The following is an 18,838-nucleotide window of genomic DNA, read 5'->3' on the forward strand; positions in this document are numbered from 1 at the left end:
TTGCATTTGTATGTATGCAGTTTATCCTAAAATTCTGTGGGTTTTATTGTATCGTTCCTGCGTAGGTATTGTGTTGTTATACGTCAATGTTCGTTTAAGCGCGCTGATCGTCAGTACAGTTGTACGACCGCACGCACGAAAGTAGATTTTGTGTAGAAGGTGTACTGATATTTTTATTGGAAGAAGATTGAAATTAAACGTCAAGATGACGATCATTACAAAGGCCATCACCGAGAAGAAGGCGGACAAAATGGAACAACCGTTGTTTGTTGAGGAAAATTCAACGGTTAGTATCAATTTATTTATAAACTTCGAATTTCGGACTTCAAACAGTTATCAGATTAATGTCTTTCCTAGATATTTTACGAGTAATTTGACTATCGTAAATAAACACTCAAACTTTTCTGCGATTGAAATTATCTTTTGAAGTGAATTTTGTACGCTCCAAAACAATTTATTATGTACGCAATATTATTTTTCTCAACTTTAAGAGTGCTACGCATATAATACAGTAATATCAAATGATAACAGTGCATTACTCATTGCTATATCAAGTTATCCATGTTATCATAGTTCTGTATACTGTTGGAATATTTTTTAAAATGCTTTATCAGTGCTAAGTTAAACTTATATGTACTTAGAAAAACTGACACCACTTGTAAAATTTTAATAACTCATGAAGAATTTCTATAGACAAATTATTTATGTAAAACTTGAAAATTACATGTACTTCAGACAACAAATAGCTTATCAAAATTTATGTGAACTGTTTCACATACGATGTTTCACATATGATTTTGTAGAACCATATAAGGTTCTTCTTTTTGTAGAACCATAAGGATTATCATAATGATTTAGTTCAATTTTATCTTAAAATAGAATAATGTTCATAGTAGAATTAATTTTAAGAAGTATTTACATACGACACTTTACATGATAAAAAGATGACAATTTAATACAAAACAAACCATGACAAGAATTTAAAAAGAAACACAAAATTTAATACCTCTAAGAACAAATATTATTTTTGTAATATCTCATTAGCTATAACAAGAAATCTTTTCTTTAAATAGTTTTCAATGATGTTTTTTAATTTTAAAATCAAATACTATACATTATCTATGATAATAATCATTTTAGTTCTATGTTTTAAATAAAAATCAATTTGTAGATAATAAATTAGTCTGCTATGTATTTCTTTTACATTAATCAATTTTTATTTAAATCATTTTTTCATATAGCAAATCAAATAAGTTATCTTATTCAGGGTATAACAAATATAGCTGGTAATATTTTAAAGGGTGGTAGAAGATCCAAATTGGAGCACAAAATATTATATGGCATATAATCTACCATCATTTTGCTGTAATAGTACTATGAAGTTAACATACATATATGCTAAACTAACAAGCAGAGGATTCTGTAATTTTATAGATATATTGAAGGGCAAAAGAGAAGTAAAAATGTTTGAATGCATTCTATTGTACCTTTTAAGGTTTAACTTGTATAAAGCTTTAAAAATCTGCAATCCATTTCTCACAAACGTTTAGGGTTTTTAGAGCTTTATAAAAGTTAAACTATAAAAGATACAAAAAACAATATTATTAAGACCTTTTTGCTTTATTTCTGCCCTTCAATGCATCTATAAAATTACAGAATTCTCTGATTGTTAATTTAGCTTGGAAATATGTTAACTTCAAGGCATTATTATTACAAAACAAAGGCAGATCGAACATTCTGAGTTTTCTATCACACCTTAAAATATCAAAAGCTATATTTGTTAAACCTTGTATATTGAAATAAGACAAAAATCAAAATACATCTTTTTTAACTATAAGCATTAAAAGAGGTCTATGACAGTCATAACTGTTGTCAGAGTCAAATGTTGTAGAATTCCACAACAGCTGTATGAAGTAAGCGATATCTTATGTCAATGATTGTGACTCTTTTTAAATTCTTATAATGAACAAATGAAAGTTCAAACACAGTTTCATTATTCATGACTTTTATGAATGATAAATCACCTACAGCCATCAAGTATAGCTGTACAAAAGCAAATATAACATTTTAGTATAACAGTAAATATGCATTCTTGTCCTTTATCATATACTGTTATATATGTTATTATGCGTGTGGCATATCTTTTCATTTATGCATATAAAAATTTGTGTAAATTCATTGCACAAAATTTATAGAAAAATTGGTTGATTTGAAAAAAAGTATTTAATACAGAACTTACAAGATTGTAACTTGTTGAAATATCAATTTCATTGTTTTGTATTTTTATTATCTTATTGCATGTTTCACTTTTAAATAATGATTTATCAGACATTATCTTAAGCGTTAATGCCAAGTGAATGTTTCATAAATGAAACTGATAGACTTTACTTTTTATAAATTTTCCTGTTTAATTATACAAGTACATGATTAATGTTTAGTTTTCCAAAAAATAAACGATTTACTTACATAATTATGTTTCTTACTAAGAAATAATGAAATTATGTGTGACCTTTGGATAACAATTTTATTAATATATTTTAAAATACAATCTAAGCTTTTGTTTCTAGTCAAAAATTCCATATCTTAAGAATAAAACTGATTAAGTAACTAAATATTTACTAAATGATATCAGTTTGGAATCTCTATCATAAAGATAAACAATTTGATTATTGAAGACCTCTAAAATCATGTTTCGTTAATATATTTACTTGTAGTTTACAAAACTGAATTACTTTATAAAGATTTTAACAGTATATTTACATGTGATAATTTTTGAGAATTAAATAACTAATAATTATGAAAATTTTAGTGTAACTATTTTTGTGCTTATGCATTAAGATGAAACAGAATGCACCTTGCTAGAATTATATACTCTTTGAATAAGTGAATTGTCTAAATTAATAATTGTATCAATCTGTTTTATAAATAAGTACATGCTGAAATACTTTAAAGGTTGTTAAGGAAGCCTAAATGGAATGTAAAATGTCTGATAACATGTCTAATTTGTTCCTATTTCATAATAATTTCATAATAAGACCATGCTTTTATTGACTCTTGTATGATTTTTGAAAAAAATATCCACAGTGTTTATAGAAATGAGCTTAGCCAATTACAGCAAGTGTTTGGTCAAAAATTCAAATCGACTAGTAACTTGATATGTTTACTCTAATCACAGATGTGCCGTCTATGTTGATTTTAAGGGTTTTTCAAACATATGCACACTTTCTGGAATAGCTGAAACATTTGTGTCAACCATCTATTTTAGTGTATCTGTCTCACCAATCGTATAATCTTTTCTTTGTATTAAAATTGTACTGTTAATTTCAACACATTATTATTGCAAAGCAAGGATAAATTTTTTTTAATAAAATTTTGTGTTCCATTTGGGCTCACTATTATTCCTTAAGATATTTCAATTTATATTTGTTATATTCTACATAACATTATTCAATTATGTTAAATATAAGTATAAAATTAAAAGCATTATGATAAATATTACTTAACAAATAATGCATAAATACAAAAATAATGATGTTACAGCATTACAATAAATTAATTTCATATTTAAAATATGAAATAGTAGAAATCGATGAAGAAATAATGTAGTATTTATTCAAAATTGAAATGATTGTTATGTTTAAAAATAACAATTGTTTTATTTAAGTCTTTATAATCATTTGGAAGTAAGGTATATACAGTATATACCTAGAAGAGCCTTTAGTATATTATAAAATACTTACATTACTATTTTAAATAAAAGATATGACAATTCATAAGGAATTATAAAACAAATATTTTTAACAATCCACATTATTAGCCACCTTGAAGCCATTATTACAAACTGAAGTAGAATATGTAAAGGAAATATTAATGTACAGTCAACAAGTTTGCAAAATATGCAATGGAAGTAGTAATTTTATGCATTGAATTACAACTATTTAAATTTTACTTGCAAGTAAAATCGTCTTTTACTGTGTGGATGAATGCTAAATAGTTCATACAACGTTATGTATGATTTTTATAAACAAAAAGTGGTATGTAAAGGAAAATTGAAATTGTCCTGATTCTTATGTGGATCAGTGTACTATGAGCATGTTAAAATTATCAAGTTAAGGTGCGAATACACCGGAGTTTGCGAACTGTTCGCGACCAGTATAAAAATTAAAATTTTCTATGCCGGGTGCACATTACTGTTAGTGAACAGCTTGTGAATAGCTCACGAACTATGTTCGTCAGTGTCAGAGGTGTAAACATTTTTGCAAGCAGTGAACAGTAAATAGCAAGCTCCTCAGCAAACAGCGAACACTGTTCGCTCGGAAAGCAATACATCAAAGGATCCATTCCCGATCTCACAGCCTATAACTGTTCGAAAGCAGTTCACAAGCTGTTCATGAGCTTCAATGTGGACACGGTAAACTGCTTCCGAGCTGCTTGCGAAGTGATCATAAACTTCTCTGCAGCGTGAACCTGACACTAAAAATTGTTTGTTCACGTATCTGTTCGCACGCTGTTCTTGGTGTTTGCGGAAAAATCGAGTAGGGTGATAAGAAGTTTGTGAAGTGTTCACTGGTGTAGATCCAGCTTTAGACAAATAATTTTGAAGTATGCATGCTTCAAGTATACAATGAAAAACTTCCTTTAGGCAATTATTTAATTGTCTCAAATAACAAATATTGTTTCTAATGAGGTGTATGCATTGATAAGTAAAAAATTATTTCAATCAAAATGTTATCAATACAAACACCTTTATTAAAAATGGGATATTCTATTTCAAGTATATAATTAAAGCACTGCTTATAGATGGAGTAAAAAATGTGCATCTAGCCTTGATGTAATTATTGAGTTGATTTCATTTATATTGTATATTTAATGAACAATATAATTTGATAAATGTATATATTTCTGTTAACAGGAAGAGGCAAAGAGAGATCTTGAAGCACAACGTCAGAAAGCTGATGTAGGAAACCATTATGTTGTCAGAAGTATACGTGTTCGCGTTACAGCAACATTTGTACTATTTCTTGTTGCATTAATGATACTCATAATTGGCGTTATTGGGGGTTTATACATATACAGGCAATATGCTCGAACACAAATGCATAGATTCAGAACAGGATGGTACAGCATCCCTTATGATAATTCAAACAAAGTATCTTATGCTAAAGATGCAGTTCATCAAGGATTGTTAGCAGACCCCGAGTTCTTTAGAAATCTGACAAGAGCTGCAGTACAGGAAACCATAGATATTGAAAAAGATCTGAACAATAAGATCAGAAGGAATTCTTTCAAGGAACGATTTGAAATTGATTTAAAGAATGAGCATTACGAAAAAATTGATGTGCCTGATTTTCGTGGTGGACGTCAAGGTCGATTCGTACATGATTTTAACATTGTAAGTTTAATAAATTTCAATATTATATAAAAGTACAGTTGGTGCTTAATAATTGCAACTCAATAACTTAGATGCAAATCTCGTCCATTACATTTAGTCATTACATGATAGAAATGGTAGCTTAGTTAAGAGTAAACAAGATGAACAGCAACTGTTTATTGCATGAACCTTGACTCTCATTTGTATTTTCAGTTTATAGGTCCATTTCGTATTATAAACAGGAGCTCACTGTCATTATTATAACTACATTATATTTTATTTGTACATAAAAAATAATTTATATATATTATTACAGAACAAAACTGGCATTATTGACATTGATGGACAGAATTGTTTCGTTATGCCATTAAATCGTCAGAAGGTTTTACCACCACGTAATATGTACGATCTTCTTAGAAAAATGTACAATGGTAAATATTATATATTTAAAAAAAAGTACATTTAAGTCTTTAAATTGAATGATAATAATATGTATATATATTTATTATTTTTACAGGGTATTATGAAGTGAATACAGAAATTGTGAGAGAAACAATGAAAGTAGTTAAACCACCAATCACTAATTTATCAATTGTTGGAACATTTATAGCTCGTGAATGTCAAAATTTACCAACCTATATGTTGAGGAAAGTAAATTCAAATGGTTAGTTTTTATTATATTTAATGAAATTATTATTCTCTTACATTACTATTATTATTAATTCTCTTACACTGTATTAATTAATTCGTTTTTATTTTACAGTTGTTAAACGTAGTATATCAAACGGTGTATTTGGACAATTTGCAGGAAAAAATATTATAGAGTTCGATATTTTAAATTTAGATGAGATTAGTAACTATAAAACCATTGACAAAGTACATGGATAGACATTACATTTTATACTTCGTCAATGATAAAATCAATCCGAAAAATTGAATACAAGGAATTTATAATTATTCTAGAATATTTACCACCAGTAGATCAATGTATAAAAGTTGTATTCCCGCCCAACAAACTTAGGTAAATCCTTCGTCAATTTTGGCAAATAATTCCGATTTTCGCTGACTGTTCTTTCCATGAAAATGTTTTGATTAATAATCACTTATTTTTAAATGTGCATTCATTTTCAGGACATTCATTGTCTTCCCATTTTCTATCTTAATTCTGAATTAGTAAAGCTATAATAAAAATAATATATTAGTTAATTTACATTTGTTTAATATTTCATAACGATTTAATTCAATAAAAAATTGATTATAAGTGACTTATGTGATTAAAGAATTATCGAGTTTTAATATAAATATATATCAAACGTATCAATGTTAAGTTTCAGTAAAATGCTAATGGTGCTTATTAAGAAGGTAGACACATACATTCCTCTCTTCATTTACTTTTTAATTATCACTGTATGATTACAATTCTAGTACAGCGATAGAAATAATTCGTGTTGAGATCGTTGCACACCTAATACATATTTGCACGATTAAACAATTAAAAATTGTACGAACTGACAGTTGTTTTTCTATTCCTATTCTAGTTTTATAAATTTTTGATCAAAATACTTTCATTAAAACATAATACTTCTAAAAATATGTTTGCAATCAATAATTGTTTGAAAATAAATTAAAATATAGTATCTATTTCTTTGTTAGATGATAATAAATGTATAGTGACACATGTGATCTGCTAAAAAAGACGTAAAGATATGTATTGAAGATGATAAAATAAAGTTAATATGACCAGATGGATGGAGTGAATATTAAAACTTTATGTACATGGTTAAGTAAATTTCTATTGAATTTTTTTTTTATTTCAGAATATTCCTGATATAAATTTGAATTAATGTAAAATAGTAGGCAGTCAAATCCAAACTAATGCCGAAACCCCCAATTTCTCTATGTTTGTTGATTTGTTATTTTGTGAATGTCGAATGTCAAATGAGGGAAACCTTTTAAATAGTTGTCTGCACTGTACGAGCATGAACAAACGCAAATAATCATATTGATGAGCGGTCGATAACATTTATTTATTGTTCAACCATTCACTTGTGTCTGTTTGTATTTGATCATTTGATGTAGCACACAATTTAAGATACAAAAGAAAGTTACTATAGGATTATTTTGTCTTTATCTTTTTTATTTATAATTTTATGTAATATAGAGGATGGAGCCGTATGACATGTGTAAACAAACACGAGATGATTCCTTATGAAAAAAATAAGAAGAGAGTACAGAATAAAATTTTTTCGGTTGAGACTTAGTTAACTAGAAAAGCGGGTTTAAAAACCATTATATATATTTACAATTGCGATTAAGATGATTCGTTGGACGACGTATCGTGTTTATAAATAATACCTATACGTGATAATAGTTATTAAGTTCAAAAACGAACAGAAAAGATATTTTGCTTACAAGCTATGCTTATTTAGTTATGGATACACTGATCTATTACAGGTACTATCTGTAATGTGTTTGAATTCTTTTAGTTTAATTAATACTTTGTATTGATTGATTCATATTTTCTGTATCAATACTATTTGTATTGTTTAAAAGTACTCTGTCTCAGCTATAACTATATATGTACTTAGTAAATGTTTAAATTTAATTTTTGCGTCAGCTAAACTCCGGACGAAAAAATTTTATTCTATGTTTTTTCTTTTTTATAAGGAACCACCTTTTACTGGCTTGTAGATATCATTTGACCGCACCTTGAGTACAGCGCGAGCGTGATTCACTTAATATTATCATTTTAATTTATGTCAAAAAAGAAAATGGATTAAAGTAAAGTTGTACATGTAGAACATGTAATGGGTTAAACGAAATTTGTATAGCATGGAGCTTTTTATAGAATTATATTATAGGACATTTTTATTGGATATAATCACCATAGATTGTAATTGTCAAGGTCTGTTTTTGTTGTTGTAGGAACGAAATTGTCTGTTTTTTATACAAGTTTTCAGTCTTTTAAAATCGTTTAAGAAGATTGTTAAAAGTACAACTTAATGAATAATTTCTGTGAAGAAATCTACATAAAACTTCTTCGAACTTCGAAGTCCATTGACAACATATTTCATTTTTCTGATTTTTGTGTAATATCGTCACAGAAATGTGGTGTGATAAGTTGATGTATTGGTGGGCGACATTGCTTAATATAAACAACTGATAATAACTCACTGTGATTCTGCAGGAGGTTGAAGTTCTCACCTACCAATATTTTTGTCACTGCTTGTTTTAATACTTCAAACATGTTTATTTTACCATTTGACTAACTTGATGACTTCATTTTTAAGTGATAACGTGCTCTAACTGAATAAGAGGAGTAAATGATTCATATAAATAAAATATCTATCAATTTTTAATCGTTTACAGTGACACTGCATACAGTCATTATTCTTACACCAAAATTGGTAAACATAGTAAATATCAAGCTATGTCTATACTGAAGCAATAACGTGGAACATTTTATCGCTTTTTGTTGCTTATAACGTATAACTAAAAAGCTATATGTTTTCAGATATATGTACATTTGAACTTTTCATTGCCTCTTTGTGCCTAGAAACTATTTTTCAAAAGTATCCTACGTTATTCTTATTTTTCACACAAGAGGCAACAAAATGACCTCAGTGTATAGCTTTAAAATGAGGACGATGGTTTTTTCTTCCCACAATTTTGTTGTTTTTTTAAACTATGTATGAGAACTGGACTATAAAAACCTATAGTGATTGTGTTCATCTTCAAATTATTGAACAGTTTCTACCTTGACAAATTTCATGTAGCCCATCTTATATTTAAATCATTACACTTTACTTTTAATCTATTTTTTCATGTAGATAAGAATGATACATATAAGAATAATTTACATGTTTTATAGATTAAAATAATAATAAATGAGGCTATAATAATCAAGCTTAATTTGTAAGTTTTTATTTAATACACTAATAAGGAAGTTAAAATAGTAGATCGTGTAAGTTCTAGAAGTGAAAATTAATAATTTTATCCCTTTTGATTAAAATGAATTTGGTATTAACTGTCTAAGTTATATTTTAAACCAGCTTTAGAATATAACATAAACTGCACTGTTTATTATTTGAACTTAACCAGTATAAAAACTTCCATTTTTTCCTACATAGGATTGTTACAATAATAACAGTAAGCAAATGATCTACCTACTTATTATAAATCTGTTTAGGTTTATTGCACAAAAATATTATTCCTAATAAATGTAAAATGTTGTGTGAGTAGAAAATGTCACATTTATACCAGTAATTTCTGATGGTTATTTTATCACCAAACACTTGTATTTAATTAATTCATTGGTAATTTCTAAAGCTTAGAATATTACAGTAAAAATGGTTTTTCTGAGCATACCAACTACCTTGACATTAAGATTCAAAATGAAGTTTTTTAAAACGTGTTTAATAGTATTTATGTTTCTTTATGTATAAATATCATTGATTGCAAGCAATAGTGAATCATTCTTTTATCTTAACATGTTTTGTGTATAGTGAGTCACAAAATTATTGAAGTATTAGCACACACAGAAAGTAACAAGGATATAAAGGATTTAAATAACAATAAAAAGTCTACCTATGCTCTGTATTTGAAAAATATAATATTTAAACTGTAAATTCATAAATTAAACTCTGAAAAAAAAACAATAATGTCATTTATATTTTTATAGTTATGAAAATTAATTTAAATCATTATGTTTAATTTAATTATTTAATTTAATTATTTAATTTAATTAAATGTTAGGAAATTTTTGTACATGTTATTGCAAAACTTAATAATTTTAGAATCAATATTTTGTGAGATGTTCTTTTAGTTTTATTATGTCAGAAAGCCTTTTTAGCTTTGATTCTATTATTTTTTGAAAAATAATAATAATAATGTTCAATGTTATGCCATTCTCTCATTAATTTAGTTTTCAATGCTGCATGGCAATAAAACGTTTTATTAGTAATTACATGTTTTCATATTTTATTATCAAATATGTTTCATAACATCTCAATTAGCTTTAAATTCAGTGATTGAAAATGTGTATTAATGATCTTTGGTAGTTATTTAAGAAGCATTCTTGTCTAATAAGTTAATTTTCATTTATGTTTGGGATCATTATCTTAGAGCTGCTGAAATTTGTTAAAAGTATTCATTTTTTGAGTACTTTGCTCTAAATGATTTTTTAATAAGTTTAAGAATATTATTTTATCCATGGTTTGTGTAATAAATTCTAAATTTCTGTAGCTATAGTAATTTATGTAACCTCAATATTATAATATTGTTACCGCCGTGTTTAACTGATAAATAAAGTTTTTTAAGATGCATTTCTTCGTTTGACTTTTGTCTACACTTTTAAATGACAAGCGTTAAAATTAGTTTCATCACAAAATGTTATGTCCCTCCGAAATTCTAAGAGCTTCGAAATAAATTTTCTTTTGAACTTCAAATATTTTTTTTGTGTGGTACGCGATCCTTACACAAATTTATTCTTATACGTATAGCTATGTCTCATTAGAAATAGTTTTAAAACAAAGATATTGAATTTGAATACTAATTTGTAGGGAAGATTTGGTTTGAGTTCTACCTTTGTTTTCAAATTATTTTTTAATAATAGTTCGGTCAGGTAAATAACTTATCTAGTATATACAATATCTCACATTTGTTTATATGATTTTCTATTTTTCCAATGAGAAATTAAATTTTCTACGTCCTATATTATTAAGCTAGTTTCTGTTCTTTTTCTTACCGTTATTAATATACGTTTACATTCGTTATTAAAATATTTTTTTTATCAGACTTTAACCATTTACTAGGATGTTAACTAAGTGCTGTGACAATTGTTACACTTCTGTTTATCGTAACAAATTAGCTCAAACTTAAATAATACGTTTTTAAAATAAAAGGTCATAATAAGTCGTAAAAGAACATTGAACTTCAATAATATATATAATATATTTCAATAATATATAATTTCTTTGTAAGACCATATAACAAATTTTAGGATAAAAAGAATAAAAGTATATGCACGTATTTAATAATTATTTATAATTTATTAACTATTTACTAGGATATATATATATCTTTGTTAAATTTAGTAATATATATATATATATATATATATATATATATATTTAAAAAGGAGTAACATACATCATATAATAATATAATTTAGCCTTAATATTTGAAAAATAAATAGATTTAATCAAGATTTTATTTAACAAAAATAATCCTATAATATAATATAAATAAAATATATTATTTCTTATATTTATACATATATTTTTATTTCATTTTGAATTTTATTTTTATGATCACACTTTTATCTGAATCAAATTTTCGGAGTAAGTTCATATGCAATATTTTATTTAATGTGATATAAAATGTCAAAGATTTGAATCTCCATAGTGTCATGTAGATATATAACTAATGTATTAATTATCAATATATTAGCTATAAAAACATTAATTAATATGAACATATTTTTTAAGTCATGCACAGAAAATTTCGTAAACGTTTGTTAATTCTATTTCACAAAAACAAGGAATCGAAACTTCAACAAATGTGTACAAAAATAGACTCATGTAGATAAAAATTAATATTGCAATGTCAATCCTACATGTAGGAAGAAAACAATACTGGTAAATCAAATGAATAAACATCAACGTAATTTCTGTTTCATTCCTTTTTCTCTAGTCTAATTTTTTCTAAAATTCCTCTAAGTAAACACAAAGAATCTGACGTAAACCAAAAACACAGTCAAGAAAATCATAAAAATGATATTGCACACTTGGACAAGATTTGTGTCATTCATTCCACCCAAGACGTTTCTTTAAATGGACAAACGCAAAACGCAAACAACAGACTCGAACATCGCTAAATGAAAGGCTAACGGCAAAATAAAACCGTTCGTAAGGTTCCGCAGTATTCGAGCATGCCCAGCAACTACCGTGGAAACCGTGCATAACCGTAGGAAAGTCGATGGATAGGGTTCCCCCTTAAAATAAAACTTCGATTTTCTGCTGCTTGGAATGAACACCACTGCACGAGAATAATTCTTGGGCTGGTGGCGCAAGAGCGAAGCAGTCCAAGTCGGAGGAACGCGTTACGTGCATTTCAGTCAGTAGCCTCGCCGGCTGCTAGTGTCGATGGTAATCGTTGTTGAGTGCAGCACTGCGTTTTGAAACACGAGCTAGCTCCGGGAAGATTTCAGAGCCAAACAAACATAAGATCGTTGGTGACATTTCGTTTATTTTTGAATTACAAGGTACGGGATCGTTGTTATCATGCGTAGTTCCGAAATAAAGGAGCCAATTTCGTGCTGCATCTCGGTAGAATTTTGAAATGGAGAATCAAATCTGACACTTTGCGAACCTTTGACACATCATGGGATATTGATCGTAGGACCTTGTGTCCGCAGACACAAAGGTTTAACTGTTCCGTTTTGCGCATATTGTTAAAGCTGCACTGTATTGCAATCGTCGTACCACGTGCAACTCTCGATAAACAAAGTGATCATGATAATTCTATGCAATTGCGAAACAAAGAAATAAGTGTGTGTCACGTTACGCGTAAAATTAGTGCTTTATACAATTTTCAAATTGAAAAGATTGACAGGGATAAAAGATTACAGCGCGTTTCTTATATTTAATTCTCGCGTATTTACCATTTGCTACATTTAGCAATAAGAAAATATCTTAATTTTTCAATATAAGGCGTGGTGCAGGTTTGATAAATTATTTGCTTCAGCTTGTATATTGTAAAAATATTTTACCAATTTATCATAAATTCATTGTAGGATTTCGTTTATTTTGAAAATATTAGATTATTTGCAACACCCATGACGTGTAGGCATACACACTGGATATTCAAGAATCGATCATTGTAGCCATGTGAGTTAGATGTGTAAAAGTTTGATTGCGGTAATTCATGTGTCTTTGAAATGCAAAGTATTGATCGTTGCACTTTGGTGCTGCTCCGAATTAAAGAAAACGATCGTAGTATATTACGTAATTATACAAACAGATAGAAGAAGCGATTGTCTCGTTTACATAGGTCAAGATAGTACTTCTGATGTAGTCCTGAAGATCTTGAAATATAGACGATTAACTGCATTTGACATTATTTTGAACTATTCAGTATAGATTTTGGTAACCGTGTGTAATCCTGAACTGCAGCCAACTGTTTACTAGCGTTTGCTCTCATTTCGGAACATACAGAACTGATCGTGCTATATTTCGCAGTTTCGGATACTTGGATTTGGTGGACGGACTTTGGGTGATATCAAAACATGGACATCAGACTTCTACTGTTAACGTTGGGCATAATCGGGGCGATGGTTGCTATTGTTGCAACCAGATTCGGATTTCCCGGATTCAACAAAATCGCTCAAATCATCCTTGTTCTGGTTCTTCTCCCGGTGCTCTGCAGATTTCATCGAAAGTTGTATATTATCTTCAAGGTTTTGCCGCGTGATATCCAGTAAGTAAAAAATAATTCAGTAAATAGCGCAGAGATGTTTAAGTCTTCCTATTACATTACTGTTATATGCACGTACCTATGTGGTTCAAATATAAATTTTGATCAAGTTTTTATATACGTATGTACATGTATATTTAACATATATTTAAAATTCGCCAAATAATCGAATACAATATTTATTTTTTTTTTTATTAAATGCAGTGTAAGATCTTTTCAGGCTTATGTGCTTAGTTATATGTTAACTATATTAGTTACATACGTAAACTTATATATGTATACAATGCTGCTCAGATGTTTAGGATCAGTTCTAGTATTCATGTAATTCACTGTTTCTGGTCTTTAATAATTTATTAGAGATATTTCATAAGGTATAGTCAAGTCTAGCACTTATACCTGTGAAGAATAACGTTTCATTGCATTTTTATCGGATAAGCGTTTTCATCGATTACGGGACTTTGCCATTTAAAATATTTTCATGGTCCATAACGGTTATAATACTTCGTCTTTTCATTAGATGGTTAGCTTTTAATGATTCTTCCAATTTTTTGCTATACAAGAGCGAGTGCAAGGACCAGAAATTAAATGTTTTATGTCAAGTATCAAAGCGTTAAGAACACATTTTGATACAAGTAGAAAATGGCTAAAGGAAAAGAATTGCCTGTTGAAATTAGAAGTGCAATAGTTACTTTGCGTCGAGGGAAATTATTATTGAGAGTTATTGTAGAAAAATTAAAATTATCGTATCATGCAGTGCCATACAAAAGAGATACGAAGAATCTGGTTCTCTTCTGTCTCAGAAACGCTCGGGAAGGCCTAAACTAACAACTAAAATAAAATTTAAGAATAACCATAATGTTTTCAAGCAAAATCATTCAGAAACTTAAGGAAATTTGAATACTAGTCATGATACTCCATTATCAGTACCGTAAAGCGTCGATTAGTAGCTTGCTGGAGTCAAGCTGTAGCACAGACACCGTTTTTGAAGCTATAAAACAAAAATAAGAGGCTTCAGTGGCTGGAAGAGCATGAGAATTGGGATTTAGAAATGTAGAAGAATGTTTTATGGAGTGACGAGTCGAAATTTCTATTATTTGGTACAAACAGACGTATTTTCATACGCCGACATAGTGACGAAAACATGCTGCAACAATGCATCGTGATCACAATTAAACATTGAGGAGGATTTGATCCTTGTTTGAGAATGTACTTTCCTTCAGGGGATTGGAAATATTATACAAATTATTAATATATTAAACAAGGTGGCGTACAAGAAAATAATTGAAGAGGAGATAATACTATCAGGTCAACAATTAACTGGACAGAATTTTGGTCTGCAACAGGACAATCCCAAACATATGTATTTCAAAGCTTTGTAAGGAGTATTTATGACAAAAACAAGTAGAGGGGATTTACAAAATTTACTGTCACTACTTGTATAACAACGATTTCTACTCGTTGATCGCTAACAAAGAATTTTCCTTTGTATGAGTAAATGTCTTGTTCGTAAAAGCCTTTTTGCTGTCTGCATAATGGAATAGATGCATCATGAGCGTAGAACACAAGTTATCATCTGTTTGACCCGATTTATTTAACTTTCACACACAACTTGTTTTATCAGTCTTATCTCGTTCAGTGTTAATATAAAACTGACGATGTGTACGTACATTCATATTCCTTTTCTCTTTCATTCTTACTTTCCATGCAGTTTACTTTTATATACAAGGACACATACAGCCAACGCACATTTTCTTGGATTATGGTCGGTCATTGACCTGCGTAAGGCTGCACATGTTGGCCAAAAGGACCGTTAAGCAAAAGGACTGCCTCTTCCAGACAGAAACTCATTGGCGTTCGCGTAATGTACTTAAAATGCAGGACATGTAGCGTTGTATTCAATATTCAATTAGAAATCTAGAGTTCAATTAGAAAAAGAAGATACATAACATCCCGGGGCGAGATGACAACTGGGTAGGCCCCAGCGGTTGATTTTCGAACCTGTGAAAGAAGTTACACAACTACTATTACTAATAATAATATATTTACAGTTCAGTGATAAAAAGCTACGATAAAAGTTGATAAAAGGCTGTTGTAGTCATTATTATTATTATTATCATTATCATTATCATTATCATTATATTAATGTACAGTCCCTGACCATATTATTAGATGCACCATAGATTCTATGTAAAATCTTAATTATCGGGTGTTTTACAGTTTTAGAACTAATTAATACATATAGTTATTTAATTCGTATGTATAATATACTTAATTATCTAGTTATTAACACAAATAAGACATCATATTTATAGAAAAAATGTGTTTATTAAATTTTAAAGAATATTGAAATTTACAGTATAAAATATTGATATTTTGTAGAGCCACCTTTTGCCACGTGCTGCACACACAATAAACAAACTACCGTGTAGTTTAATCCTGAAAGACAAATAAATACATTAAAGAAAACCATATAAACACGTCAGTACTTGTAGCACGCAACAACGCAAATAAAACAAGTTTATACTTGTTTATGTTCCATAGCCAATATCTTAATATTATGTGGCGACATGTAAAAAACAGATGTGAAATAAAACTGTATCATAAATTTCCTATATAAAAATCATTATTTGTAAGGGTAAATGTAAATAATATCGCATATAATCTAGTGCAACATATATAATTACAAATATTTTATAGTGCGTCTAATAAACTGGCCAGGGATTGTAATTTTGAGGTCTTTGGTGAACGTCGGATTCGATTATGTTAAAATCTCCCAATATATTTTGTTTGTCAATATTTATAAAACAATTATTCGAGTGACTATTCAGTAAAACTGAAAATAACATTTTATTATTTATGAATAAGTTGTGTATAGTTATACGCCCAGGGAGATATATTTAATTTCTATTAGAGTAAAAAACTAAGTTACTGTCATTCTAAGCTATTTTAGTTAAAATAATTATTAAATCTTACGAAATCCTACATGAATAGATTAACATACAATTAAAATAGTAATGTATCTGGGAAAAAAATATGTATCACTTTTTTTTATTAATCTTTCAGATATTCGTTTAATTATGAAAGAAAAAATAAAACACGGAAGAAAATCTTACAGTGATATAACGTTTAAGCTACTAATATAAGATTGAAAAACTTAATTAATTATTATTAACATATTAATAAAATCATCTAAAAAGATGATTAAAGCATCATGGAAGATATTAACATCGTAATTCCGGTTCTGATTAAGTTTTTCTGTTTAGTTCGTGAGTAATGATTGAGCGATAGTAGCAGCTTCCGAGATACTGGTTTTAAATGAGTAAATTTTTAAATAAAGGTAGTGGTTTTGTGAATAAACAAATTCAATAATGAGAAACAGCAAGAGAAATATATGCCTTTGGTTGATACATAAAAAGAACTATGTAATAATGTTAGAGTCAATCCTTAAAAGAGACAATAATTGGGCCTTTTATTCTAACTGAAATATGTATTTTTAATATTCTGGACCGTAAAAGAAAATTAAATGTACATTATAATGCATAACTATAGTGCAAGCTTTAAGAGATTTAAATGTTTAAAAAGTAATTTCAACATATTAATATTGTTGTATTAAAGAATATTGTAAAAATTATATTTATAAAAGAAAATGTTAAAATATAATACTCCCTATTTGGGGTATTGCTTCGGTTTTCGATTTTGAAAAGGAAAAAAAGGAAAAAAAAGGAAGAGAAAAGAAAGAGGAAAGAAAGAACGGCATAAAATGAGACTGCGTAAATTGAACCGCGTATAAAAAATCTGCGTGAATCGAGGGATTACCGAGTAAAAAGACTCGCGTAAATCGAGAGACTGGTGTAATAATAAATTACGATGTTATCTAAAATTTTATAATGAATAGAATCTATATTTGTGTGGATAAACTCAAGACTATAATTAGACACGCTTTTAATCATATTTACAAGAGCCTTTTCGAGAATATGATTTCAAGATTTAATAATGACGTCTTTTAATTTAGAAATACTTGCAAATTAGCCCAATTTTATGAATATAGCCTGCATTAAGAAAAGGGTGTTGTTGTTAGCTTTTTCTTCCTTCATTTTTCAATACATAATTGAAAGGATTAGTCAGAAAATGTGAAAATTTTATATTAGTCAATTTGCAGTAAAAATGACATAGGGTAAAAACGAGTAGTATGCCTCACCTAACGATTTTGTAAAATAAAACATATTTGTAATCAACATATCTTTATTTCTTTTTGCTCATCAACGGCCGTCGGATGTCTAATATTTGTACAAATTTATCATTATAATGAAAATACTAAAAATGACAATAATTTTAAAAAACTTCAGAAAAGAATACATTCTCCGATAGCTCTTTGACAAACGTCCTAAAGAGGCACTTCAAAGATAAATTAACAGATAATTATTTTCAGCAAAAAACAATGATAATACTCGTAGTTGTAACGGAAATAAGCGTATACAGAATTATAATTTATATAATAATAATAATATTTTTCAAGTTCTCTGGCAAAGTAGACGTTGTTCTTTTATACGATCTTATTATAGATGTATGTCTGTACGTAGTACAGTATTGTCTTGTTATAAACTTGTTGCTAGATTCACTACTTCTCGAAATTATTTAAAGTAAACGAGTTTTACTTCTTATATGTGTGACTTGTATCTTTAAGATAACCATAGTAGGTTACTATAGTATATAGGTTGACCTTAGAAACGTGTCCTTGGCTACAAACTCATCAGTAAGCTATGAGTCTATAGCAAAAAAGTACTGTAAACTGTTTATGTAGCTATCTCAAACAAATATTTTAATGAACTCAGTGAAACAAAACTTAAAAAAACTTAATTAATCCTATATATATCTATAGCATTGTTCTTCTTAGACATTTTTTTTAAAGAATCGTTTCCCCTGTCGTATTTTTTTAAAGTGGAAACTAAAAATTCTTCGTTTTAAATCTTCTCTCCTCTTTTTTCTGCTCGA

At 28.3% G+C, this 18,838-nt stretch overlaps 2 protein-coding genes across 5 annotated transcripts in view; both read left to right on the top strand.

Moving 5' to 3' along the window:
* Window positions 1-17: 17 nt before the first annotated feature.
* Window positions 18-9,283, top strand: LOC143181480 (uncharacterized). 3 transcript variants are annotated; one of them, XR_013002285.1, is made up of 6 exons: window positions 18-286; window positions 4,913-5,392; window positions 5,688-5,802; window positions 5,889-6,035; window positions 6,135-6,392; window positions 7,189-9,283. XR_013002285.1 is itself a non-coding variant. In XM_076381885.1 (5 exons), the coding sequence occupies exons 1-5, from the start codon at window positions 206-208 to the stop codon at window positions 6,257-6,259; spliced, it is 948 nt and encodes a 315-aa protein (XP_076238000.1). In that variant the 5' UTR covers window positions 18-205; the 3' UTR covers window positions 6,260-7,160. The 3 variants fall into 3 exon arrangements, 1 of the variants encoding a protein (XP_076238000.1); XR_013002284.1 differs by lacking the exon at window positions 7,189-9,283 and adding an exon at window positions 6,503-7,160; XM_076381885.1 differs by lacking the exon at window positions 7,189-9,283 and having other exon boundaries at window positions 6,135-7,160.
* Window positions 9,284-12,476: 3,193 nt separating this feature from the next.
* Window positions 12,477-18,838, top strand: part of LOC143177464 (long-chain fatty acid transport protein 4) — a 52,471-nt gene continuing 46,109 nt past the window's right edge. The window contains exons 1-2 of one of the 2 annotated variants that reach the window (XM_076375378.1): window positions 12,477-12,635; window positions 13,612-13,849. In XM_076375378.1, the coding sequence (XP_076231493.1) occupies window positions 13,659-13,849 (191 nt within the window). In that variant the 5' untranslated portion in view covers window positions 12,477-12,635; window positions 13,612-13,658. Of the gene's footprint in view, window positions 12,636-12,940; window positions 13,095-13,611; window positions 13,850-18,838 lie in introns of those variants that run through there. The other variant, XM_076375387.1, reaches the window with a different exon arrangement.

The sequence above is a fragment of the Calliopsis andreniformis genome, chromosome 1 (assembly GCF_051401765.1).
Source record: "Calliopsis andreniformis isolate RMS-2024a chromosome 1, iyCalAndr_principal, whole genome shotgun sequence".
NCBI lineage: Eukaryota > Metazoa > Arthropoda > Insecta > Hymenoptera > Andrenidae > Calliopsis > Calliopsis andreniformis.